General features: G+C 41.9%; 1 protein-coding gene across 3 annotated transcripts in view; it reads right to left on the reverse strand.

The window, feature by feature from the left end:
- Positions 1-11,692, reverse strand: part of wdr7 (WD repeat domain 7) — a 115,372-nt gene that overhangs the window by 87,721 nt on the left and 15,959 nt on the right. For 2 of the 3 annotated variants that reach the window (XM_031855805.1, XM_031855803.1), the window contains exons 2-9: positions 10,988-11,159; positions 10,751-10,857; positions 9,672-9,750; positions 9,308-9,482; positions 8,823-8,899; positions 8,483-8,602; positions 8,196-8,341; positions 8,007-8,109 (exon numbers count right to left, since the gene is read on the reverse strand). In XM_031855805.1, coding sequence (XP_031711665.1) covers positions 8,007-8,109; positions 8,196-8,341; positions 8,483-8,602; positions 8,823-8,899; positions 9,308-9,482; positions 9,672-9,750; positions 10,751-10,857; positions 10,988-11,146 — 966 coding nt within the window. In that variant the 5' untranslated portion in view covers positions 11,147-11,159. The remainder of the gene's footprint in view (positions 1-8,006; positions 8,110-8,195; positions 8,342-8,482; positions 8,603-8,822; positions 8,900-9,307; positions 9,483-9,671; positions 9,751-10,750; positions 10,858-10,987; positions 11,160-11,692) is intronic. The other variant, XM_031855804.1, reaches the window with a different exon arrangement.

Genomic DNA, 11,692 nt, shown 5'->3' on the forward strand with positions numbered 1-11,692 from the left:
TTTTTAAGTTGATGAAACCTAAAAAAAGAGTCTACAGCCATGCTAGCAGCTCTGTGAGTCGCTTTGAGCTAAATGCTGACATCAACATGTTCTCAGCGACAATGCTAACATGCTGATTGTTAGCAGGGATAACGTGACCATGTTTAACCATCTTATTTTAGCGTGTTAGCATGCTAACATCTGCCAAATGTGGTTTTTGCTGGTATTTCATCAAGAAATGAAATGTTTAACCTGAAGATGGCGATCGATCCAACAGGTGTTGAGATATTTCGGTTGGTACCAAAGTGGTGGACCGTCCAACAGAGCAACATTGCCGTCCCTATTATGGGATTTAGACAAAAAGAGCTACCCAAACTACTTTGATTTAGTTGCCATCACGCTTTGGGGGATTTAAACAGGAAGTATAATGTTGCCATGTGAGTCGTTGAGTTAGCAGTGGGCTACAAGTGCAGCGTGTTTTAAGACCAACAGATTTAAAGACTCCTGCAACTCCCGTTGGCACGGTAACCAGGGATGTACAGACAACAATCAGCTGGATTGCTGAAGAAAGCGTGTTAGATATGGTTATGAGGAGCGTCTTTCTGATCTCTGCAGAGGTTTATCTGCAAACATCAGATGAAAATCACTGAAAATAATATGTTGCACTGATCCATTAGCAAGTGGATATCTTACCTAAATCTGGCAATCTAGAGCCTAAAGATGACCAGCTTTCTTAACCATACACAGCCTCAACCAGTCACATGACCTCCTATCATATACATCCCTCATCAGGAGGAGTGGATCGGGTGTTGTTTACAGTAGTTACCACTGTCCGTTATCAGGTGAGTGTCTCTGAGCTCGGCTCAGCAGCACTGTGAGGTTGTGTGGCCTGTCCACTGAAGGAAATCATGGACAATATCAAGAGGCATGGACACGGACGGTTGTGTCAAATCTATTACTCTGGATACATGAGAGCCCGGCTGGTAGGAAACTCACCAGGGCACCGATTTGAACGAGGGGCCGAGTGAAACAAGGTCAGTGTTGTTGAGAATCACCAACACTATGAGAGGAAGACTTCAGGATTTTGGAACTTCTCGATGAAACTAAACTGCACTGATTAACTGCTGGAATTTTAACACTGAATTTCCACATGATCTTGTTCACATTCTTAAACTGCAACGTGATCAGTCTATAGGTTACAGGGGAACAATGGTGGAGATGGGAGGAGGGCAACAAAGAGTTTTAGCTGCAAAAGGGACAATCCAGCCCAAAACACAAGTAATTATGTTATTCCCAAACTGTACATGTTGCAGAGTGGTTATTAAAGTTCTCAACAGTGGTTGTTAAAAAAAAAGAGAATTGAGATGCGTCTTCGCTTTAAAGAACATAAGTAAACGGTCATTTAAAGAGTGTGTGAAGACGGAGAGTACATGTAGGGTATAGCTTTAACTCAAGGGACGGTAGGTCCTTACTATGGGTTATGGGTATTGTGTTTACCAATTTACATGACTGTTACATATACTGTGGCCCATTTTCACTGCAGGAAGTAAGCAAAACCTAACATTGAGCCATTGTTACGTCTCCTGTTTGTTTTTCTACTGTTCTCCGTCCACTTTGAGGACGAGTTCCTGGAAGTAAATCTGTGCCGTGCTTAAGAGGAGATTCTTATGCTGAGTTCCCACTGCATGGTACGGCTGGGCTTTGGTACCAGCTACTTTTCTCTTACGTTTTCCACTGCAGATAGTACCCCCCCTATGGAGGTGGAGTTCTTAGCTAACGTCATAGCAATGCAGCGAAAAACACAGGCCTGTACTTGATGACCAGGCCATGCGGGCTGCCGTTTACTGAAAATCGGAGATGAGTGAATAAGTCTCTGTTGCTCAAGGTTGGCTATTTAACAATTGCGAGTTTTTGCAGGATGCCCCTCCGAGACGTGGGCCAGTGACGATTCTCCCAGACCAATCAGTGGTCTCCACTGTTTTAACTCCACCTTTTAGTTTCGCCTCAGCTCGCTTGGAAACTCAACTGAGGTACCAAAAGAAGAACCGGGCATGATCCGAGGTTTCAGCCAATGAAAAAAAACAAAAAAAGATCCGTCTCAAGCAAGTCGCGCAGTAGAAATGCTGCATAAAAGGGTGGTGTACTTTACAACCAAAGACTTACCTACATATCCTCCTACAACTTCACACAGAGCTGAGATGCGATTAACTGTACAAATAGGGATCGTGGTGCTCATTTTCTGACTCTCCTTGAAGGAGTGTATGGTTTTGCACTCAATTGTGCACACACAGAAAACGGAAGTAGTAGAGTTCAAGAGACGTTCAAACCTTACCTACTTTTATACCTCTGCACATCTGGCAAATCACTTCATACAGTGCAAGGTGCCAGAAAAGAAAAGCGATGGAGAACACCTGCTGGACACCGCGGTTAACCTGGACTGTGCTTTGGGCCATCGACCTGTATTCTCGGTTCATGTTCACATAAACCAATAATAACGTCAGCGCCACATCCTAAATTGTTGTCTATCCTACAACTGCTTAGTTCACTCACCTAACAAACAGTCCTGCCCTCACCTTTTATATCAAATCTACTAAATGATCGAAGTTTGGAAAGGGAAACTAGAACCATCGCCTCCTGGTTTTATGCCTCCGCCAACCCGCCAAGTTGCAGTTTACATCCATGTCTGTCAAAAACTCAACACATGAATTTGTAAATGGTGGCCAACAATATGATTGTGAGGGTCTTAGTGACCTTTGACCACCAAATTCTAATCAGTTCATCTTTGAGTCCAAGAGGACATTCGTAGCAACTTTAAAGAAATTCCCTGCAGGCGTTCCTGAGATACTGCGTTCACACGGGGGCATAAGGTGAGACAACCTGCTCACGGGGGGGGGGGTTCTCAAAGTCCAGGATTACAGGTCGTTACTTCCTGCAGTGGAAATATTGCACTCGGCAGTTCTGCTTCAGGGTGGATAACAAACAGCGGACCTCAGCAGGGGCAGTTAGTTAGTTTGCGGTACCATGCTGTGGTAGGGACTGATAACGTGTTATTCTGACAGCTGTCCTGGTTCTGAAGCGTTGAGGACAAACACCCTGATTGGAGCCTAATGACAGAACTCAGAAAGTGGATTACTAAAGGAATCTGTTTCGATAGGGCCTTTATGAATAAGGTCACTTCTGCCAGGTGGAGGGTTGTGATGACGATGGACATGAAGGAAGCTCGTGGAGGATGGGCTGCCGTCACCACGGCAACTACAACATTTAAAAGAGGTAGAGCGGCAGGGAATGGCCGAGTACCACGATCCGTTAGTTCTGAATGCTGAAGACAATCACAGAGTATGCAAAGTGCCACCAAATGGTTTTTAAAAAGCACACACACACACACACACACACACACACACACACACACACACACACAAGATGTGAATAGATAAATCCAACATCGGTGAGCAGACGGCACTCAAGAGTGAAACAGAGAATATCAACTCATTTTTGTGTGTTTGTTTTAACTGTCTCTGTGCTGCACATGGTGGGCTTTCTAACCTTTCATCAACAACTTCAACTGGGTGTTAAACTAAAAGGATGAATTACAACATGGTTATTAAGGATAGTGAATATTGCCGGAGCATTTCAGGTGTCATTCACTACTTACTACCTACAGTTGCTTCTACCGTTACTTTTATGTGTCATCGTTGAGACACTGTCAATGGAGGTCAACACTTCCAGCGGAGGTTTCAAATGAAAAGCCTACCAGTACAGATACAGACTGTGTCTTTGGAGCCTCTGGAGGGTTTTTAATGCCAAACATCTGCACAAGAAGTCTTTCAGAGTAAGAAAGAAAGTTTCACTGACAGTACCTTAGAGGAGATTAAACAAAAACCTCGTAGAAGCAATTGAAAACAGTATTTTTGTTAAAGAAAACAAATTCAGAGCAGCAGACAGGGGAGTATGAAATGTCTGTTGCTGTACTGATGGAATTTAACCGTTCAAAATATACCTGTATTAAGATGACACATAAACATGGAAGTGTTTAGTTTATAGAAATCAAAAGTAGAGAATATTACAAATGACTATTCCTGAAACAAGATCAAATATACAAAGGCCCGCTCCATTCACCTCAACTGCAAAGAGAAGCAGGCCTCTTTAATAAACTTTACCGTTTGAGAGGTTTCTGGGAGTTAATATAAATTATTCTAAACCGTTGTTCATCCAGAAGAACATTTTTGTGACTGGGAGTGTCACATCTCAAAGAAACAGTGTTCAGACACCCACCTAATACTTGCAGACAGAAGAAACAAACACAACAAAACGTCTGCTGGCAGGTCTGACGAGCACACACAGAAACACCATCATTTCCTCGCGTCCTATCTGTACCTGATACTGTAGTATTCTATGTCTGGTATGCATCATCAGTGTTTCTCCTTTGTGTTTGAAGCTCACAGACAAATATGATGCTACATGTCATCAAAAATCTCTTCCTTTAGGTGCTGGGCTCGTCCTGAACTCGGGGACTCGGCGGGTCCTCAGTTTTGTTAAAAAGCAGCTTGGGGACTTTGCATGCATCTTCACCAGTATGAAGACAGATGAGGAGGGTGATGGTGCTTTTGGAGGAGGAGTTTGTTTTTTTAGTGGGAAGAGAGAATGAAATCAGGTGAACCAGAATGAGTCCAGTCTCTTAGTCAGGCAGGAAGGAAACCCAAGAGAGGCGCAAACAAAACAGAGTTCCCCTTCAGTGTCATCCACTCAGCGGCTCACACTTCTATTCCAGCACTTTGAAAAACAGTCCCAGGGCCACAGTGTACATTCTCAAACATCTGGAACTACTTCTCTTCAATAAAGAATCTACTTTTCACTTTTTTTGTTGTTGTTTTGCAGACTTACAAACATTAGCATTTTCCATTTTATCATGGTGGCCCTCTAGGGTCCGTTCCTGTTATTCATGCTCCGTCGGGTCATATAGAAGCAATGCCGTCTTTATATCATGGATTACTTTTATCACCATTATCAATAGCATCTTATTTGTCTACATACCTCTTACTAAAAGATAAACTCCAGTAACTCTTTCAACTGACATTTTTTGTGCTTCTGAGGATTTATTTCGATTCGACACATTTTCAAACATAAGCCCGACAGTAATTAGTTTATCAATCTGTAATATTAATATTACAAACACAAATTCTCACTCCGGTTATGTTAGGTGAGGTAGCTTTAGGCCCGATGCAGAGCCCTTTGAGATCTCATACAGGTGAACTAAACTACTCATTCAGTATTCAGCCGCTCATGTTCCTGAGATGGGACTGACTTGACCCCCCCTGTTGGTCACCAGGGTGCAGAGTGAATGTGAGCCACTGAGTGGATGTCTGTGTTTTCGCTCTGTTCTCACAGTTTGCTCCTCTCATCTCAGCTCATGACTTTCTGGCTGAGCTGCAAACACAAGAAACATTTCTTGAAAACTAAAATTATTTCAAATCAGTCTTTTCATCTCCAAAGTCCATGTTGGACCTCACACTGATCTCAACCGTCACCAACCGTTTTTAAAAAGGACCGGACCAATGGTTTTATTTTTTACACAGATTTGACCTTTAACTGACATTGAAGTTCTGTGAAAATCCATCACAATAATTATTTATCTAACTAACTCACCTTTATTTTGAAATGCAAAATGATGAGATGATGAATCAATTATTTGACTGGTAACAAATTGATCCCCAACAATTCTGATAATCCATAAAGCATCAAGTCAACTGAAAAGTAAAGTGAATATATTTAAGTTTTAGACCTTGAGCTTTAGGAAGGTACTCAACTGTAATGAAAATGACTATGTAGAGCCATAATGTTCTCTAATTGTTGTTATACTGTATAAAAAAAAAAAAAAAAGGTGCATTCAAGTCTGCTCTGATTTCTGGGCTTCATTTCATTAGTTTATGTCATATTCAACTACTGTATGTTCGGCAGTAATATAAAGAGTGAACAATGTGTCGTCAGTGGGCTGAAACATGATCAGTCATTGGTATGGTCCTTTATGAATACAACGCTTTACTTTCATTTTGCAGACCCACATGTAAACATTTGGCTAAATGCAAAATGGCTTGTTTTTGGAGATAACTACTCTTTGATTTGAAAAGATGACATTTTAACTAAAAGCTGCTAAAATGGTTCGTGCCACGATTGTCTCCATTTTAACTTTTGAAGCTCAGCCGAGAAGGTGAACCTTCTTCTTCCTGCCTTTGGTATTTAGTGTGGCTTACTGGTGCCTCTAGAGGCCGGTGGTGGTATAGCAGCTTTGGGATGTAGAGCTCCAAGTCGCACCCGCTGGCAGGGAGGCACAGCACCTCCACAACCACTTCCTCCTCCTCACCTCCTTCTCCTTCCTTCTGAGAGGAGGGAGGAGGTCAAAGGAGGGAGGGAGCGAGGCAGCATCAGAAGACAAAAATAACAACAAAAAGACACAGACAACATTTAAATACCTACAAGACAATAAATTATAAATACACGTGACATACTGAAGGTCCAAAATGAAATCATAACTACGCAGAACACCAAGGCTCATGTACATGGGTTAAGCCTGGCCACTCACCATCTGACTTCACTACTGATGATTAAGCTCTTCTCAGTAAATAGTAAAGTGGTAAAATGTTACGTTTTTGTAGATTTGTAGTTATTGTTAAATTCTCAAATAAAAAAAACTGGTGTTCAAATAATGGCAGAGTCTCAAATAAAGACCCGTTCTATAACGGCTGGCGTGGTAAAATCAGTTCAATGAAGACGCGTCACAGAGTTAGTGAATGAAAACAAACGCTTCTACTTTTGAAGTTCCTCTGAGAGGATGGAAACTACAGAAGCTCACTGTGACTCGTCTCTAAGAAAGTGACTAGGTTTGACCCACGGGCCTGACGTGAGCCCTGATGATCCTAAATCAAACCAAACACCATCAATACAAAAAAAAACACAGTTAGACTGCCAGCACCACAGAAGTACACACAGCTACCTGTAACAGATGGAGCCATTGTACAAGTCCCACATGTAAGCTAGCCTCATGTGAACTGGATTATTTAAGCCACGTTTGAACAACAGGGCCCTGATCAGTACAGGAGGTTCAGTTCAGTATTGTTTGCAGTTTTGTTCTACGAACTAAATAATTACAGTCCAACTGGAATAATTACGGTCTACTCTTTTTGTATGGATGTAACGTATTGTCCAAACTGCCAGCTTCACACAGGTTCTAGCAATGTGACAGTTTCTTGTTTGCTAAACCAAGCTAGTGAGGTTAGCCAGCCAAGTCGCCAGGAAAAAATGCTTGGCATTATGCGTTTCTGCAAAAATCACAGATATGTTTTTGCATTCGGTCAGAGCGACCGTTACTGAAAGGTACGTGGTTTAGTAACGAGTTCAACAAGCCACAGAGTCCACTAAGGGATAGTGGATGGGTCAAACAAGCACATGACTTTCACCCAGCAGACCGCTGTACGTCTACCCGTTTAAAATCAAAAGCCAACGTTGACTTAACACTTGTTACATAAGGTTGATATGCCTGTTACGTACGCACGAAGGTCCGCCATAGGCTATTATTTATTTATGCTAGTTACGTTCTTACAGGTGTTGTGCTACAGCTGTGACGTCATTATTTTAACACAAACCATAATGTCTCCCGTTAACCATGTAATTGTGTTGCCTGAACCAAACTAATCATTTCATAAAGTTAACCAGGTCGCAATTTGGGTTTCAACATTTGTTCTGGAATCAGCTACCTCAAACATCTTCGTCTATTAATGGAGGGACAATTGGGTTTAAAACAGACTGAAGTCCAAGGTATGTAGCTAAAACTCCAAAACATCATTATAATATTTCAAACAACTATAACTAGACAACATCATAATCATTTCTTTCTGGTGTGCAACAGAAGTGAAAGAGTCCAACACTTTTCTGAGTTGCTCCGTGCTTTCCAAGTCAAAAATCTGTTTTAAATGATAATAAATATACAATAATTACAAAGGATTAGTTTCCACAGTGAATGAAGGAGGACTGACCTGCTTGTCTGAGCAGTCTGCAATGCTGTAGACCAGCGGAGGGATAGAGCCTTCTTTTGTTTTCCCAACATCACTGCGGAAATGTTCACTAGCAGGCAGGCAGCTGAGGAATACATACGCATAATAAGTCTCCGTTTACAGCATTTGTGCTTTTCTTCTGTGGTGTTCAGACCAGAATTCAGAATGTACCTGGCGGGCAGCTTGTAGATGTAACTGCAGCCGTCTTCGGTCCAGATGATGACTTTGTCCGTGGCGATGAACTCTCCTCCGGTCCAGGCCTGGTCGTTGTCACTGGACACCGAGCAGAGCAACGAGTAGTCGCCTGCATCGAACACCTGAAGAGATGCAGACATTTTTTAGTAATGTAGTACATCTTCGGGACGGGTCGGACTCAGGGCAAAAAGTTCCAGGTTTGTGCAGTAATGTAGTCGAGTACATGGTGCGTAGTATTCCTTAGTGGTACTGCAGGTTCTTACCCTCCAGTACTTGGAGCAGACAACCAGCAGGCTGCTCTGAGTGAAGGTACAGAAGGAGATACTCTGACAGCCCTGACAGTAGATGGGTTTGGACTCTTCTTCAAACACAGGGTCCATGTCCTGAAGACAAACAACAACAACATTTAAGCTTGAGCTGATACACTGATCAATATATGGGATTGAAAAAAAAATAGTGACATATCAGCTATTTATTTTGATCATCATTTTCATATATATAATAATAATAATATGAAAATCTTCCATAATACTCATCCGACTTTCCTGGCAGTACACATGGGTCTGTTTTCTTTAATGAACAAACATCTGTATGGCGGTGTACCTGCATTCTGCTGACCTCAGCTGTGATGATCCACACCTTCAGAATGCCCGTCACTGACACTGCCACCACTGTGTCCTCTACATAGAGACATGGAGACAGAGTACCGCCATGGCAAAGTTAGCGCCTCATGGTGCATCATACACACGTTAGCGTAATGTGATCATTTAGCATATTAAGAGGTACTATCTGGAACAATTTACATGTATTCATAACTGTGTATTGCCAATGCAGGAACAGATTGTAATGAAACTTTAAATTGAGACCATCCCCGACTTTCTGGGCGGCCTATAAAACAGCCTGTGGGGAAGGTTATGCCGCGATGTTTACGTGCGCTCCAGAGTGCCTTGCCTCTCTTCAGCTCCCCTAGCGGCGCCAACAGCGTGTTGCTAACTTAGTTAAATACTGTCTTGAGTGGATAATGTCAGCTAATTCATCCGGACTCTCTGGCTGGTAAATTGGCTAGCTTGCCTTTATTTATCTCTCACCTTGTGTTCGGTGGGATCGGATGATGCTCATGGAGCTGATCCAGTCCGGAGAGATCTTGGACACCAGCGAGTATAGCACCTCCAGGCTGGTGGCGTCCACCACAAGGATTTCTGGGTAGTGGCCGTTGCAAAGCAGGCGTCCCTCCCTCTCAGTGCCGATGGTGAAATGATAGAACTGGAGAACCGCAGAGCACCAAGGAGAAACATGGAGGAGAGTAAGAGAAGGGAGAAAACCCAAAAGGTGAGGAGAGATGGGAACAAGAGGAGAAAGAGACTCAAATGACCAGAGTCTGATCAAAAGCCAGCATGTGAATACAAGTATTTATTTATTTATGAGTTCAGGGTGTGTGAGAGTACGTCTTACCTGTATGCCGGTGTGAGCACAGGCCAGCTTGGTGAACTCAATACAGCGTCCATCGTTCACATCCCACAAACACATCTCTCTGGAAACATGAAGTTAGAGATAAATGAGTAAATGGCCTGCAGCTAAACTTAAATACTGAGGTTAATATCGAGAACATGTGTATCATCTCCTCTGTTTGATTGAGAGTGAAGTTGTGTGTACATTCTGTGCAAGTCAGTTTATGCATAGAGCACATTTAAAAACAAGAAATGTTGGCCAAAGTGCTCGACAAAGACTCCACATTAAAATACTCTATCTTTCTATATGTTTGGGGTTGGGGTTAGTGCTGCAACCACTAATTAACTGATAAGCTGATTACAATTTAGATAACCCCTCAAGTATCTTAGTCAAACTACCAAACACGGAAAACACAAGCTGGTTACAGTATTCTGGTCTAAAAGTAGATTGCATGTTCTGTTCAGAAATTAGGTTATTTTGCCACGCAAATTAAATTACAATTCTTTTTGTTATGCCAGCAAGAAATAACCATCTATAAAGTCCCTTTCACACAAGCAGTCTATCCCTGAAATGTGCAGGAACATGTCCTGCATTGGGTCATGTGTGAATGGGAGCAGGGATTGATATTCAAGCAGTAAAAAAAACCTAAAAACATAGTAATCCAGCCACGTTTTTGTTGGTGACTGGACTTGTCTCGCAAACTTGTTGACTATTAAATACATCACAAGAAAATTGGCACCGGAGAAAAGCAGTTCCTCGCCTGCCATGTTCCTGAAAATAGGTAGAGACGTCTTTAGCTGCGTACACGTACGTACAATCTTGCCTTATCTTTTTAATTAGTTGAGTTTCATGGCGGTTACCGACATCTGCTGGACTGTCCCTTTCTCCACCTACTCCGGCGTTGCAAGTGTAAAAAGGCGCAAAACGGAAACCTTCCTGAATGTAGTGCATGTGTGAATAGTGAAAACTACTCGCGATGCTCAAGAGGTTATCCCAGTAATTTACCAGGAACTATGTGTGAAAGAGGCTTTTGGAACTCCTGATAGATGTGTGCGAGTTAAAAATAAATAAAGTGCACTCACCCGCTCTCTGATGCGCTGACAATGTACTGTTTGTCGCTGCACGCGCTGGCTTTGGACAGACAGGTAATGGAGGCTGTATGGCCAAACAACATGGCCCTGGGACAAATCTGAGCAGAAAACAAGAGGTTAAACAAAGAAGCACAAGGGGGTTCAAATAAGACAATGAAAAGCAGATGCAATAAGTAGGTAGGGGACAGAGACACACACAACCACCATCATCATCACACTCATCAGTACCTCCAGCTCAGGTGTCATGTCCCAGAGGCAGATCTGTCCGTCGTGGCAGCCGGTGATGATGGTGTTGAAGTCGTCCATCACCAGCAGACTGCTGATGCAGTGGGTGGGTGCCGTGCGGCCCCAGAGCACTATGGGTAGAACCAAGTTGTTCCCCGACATGATGATGATGTGTCTGGAGGGAGGGCGGGACAGTTAAAAAGAGAGAGACACAGAGGGACAAAATGAGATAGAGAGAGAGAGGGACAAAAGGAAAATGATGAGGCACTGATCTAAGGACTGGCAGTAAAGATGCCATTGTAAAAAGTATATATGTAAATATATGTTAATAATAACCTAAAACATGAAAACATCCACTGGACCTACACATTATAAACTATATATTTACAGTTTACAATACACAGTGATTTAACATATGTATCAACATTGTCAAATATAAATCCTGCATGCTGGTATATACTGTGTATATATATATATATATATATATATACACATACACATACATACATATATACATACATACATATATATATACATACATACATATATATATATATATACATACATACATACATATACATACATATATATACATACATACATATATATACATGCATACATACATATACATACATACATATATATACATACATATATATACATACATACATATATATACATACATATATATACATACATACATATATA

The sequence above is a fragment of the Anarrhichthys ocellatus genome, unplaced genomic scaffold (assembly GCF_004355925.1).
Source record: "Anarrhichthys ocellatus isolate YVR2014 unplaced genomic scaffold, GSC_Weel_1.0 scaffold16, whole genome shotgun sequence".
In the NCBI taxonomy this organism is placed as follows: domain Eukaryota; kingdom Metazoa; phylum Chordata; class Actinopteri; order Perciformes; family Anarhichadidae; genus Anarrhichthys; species Anarrhichthys ocellatus.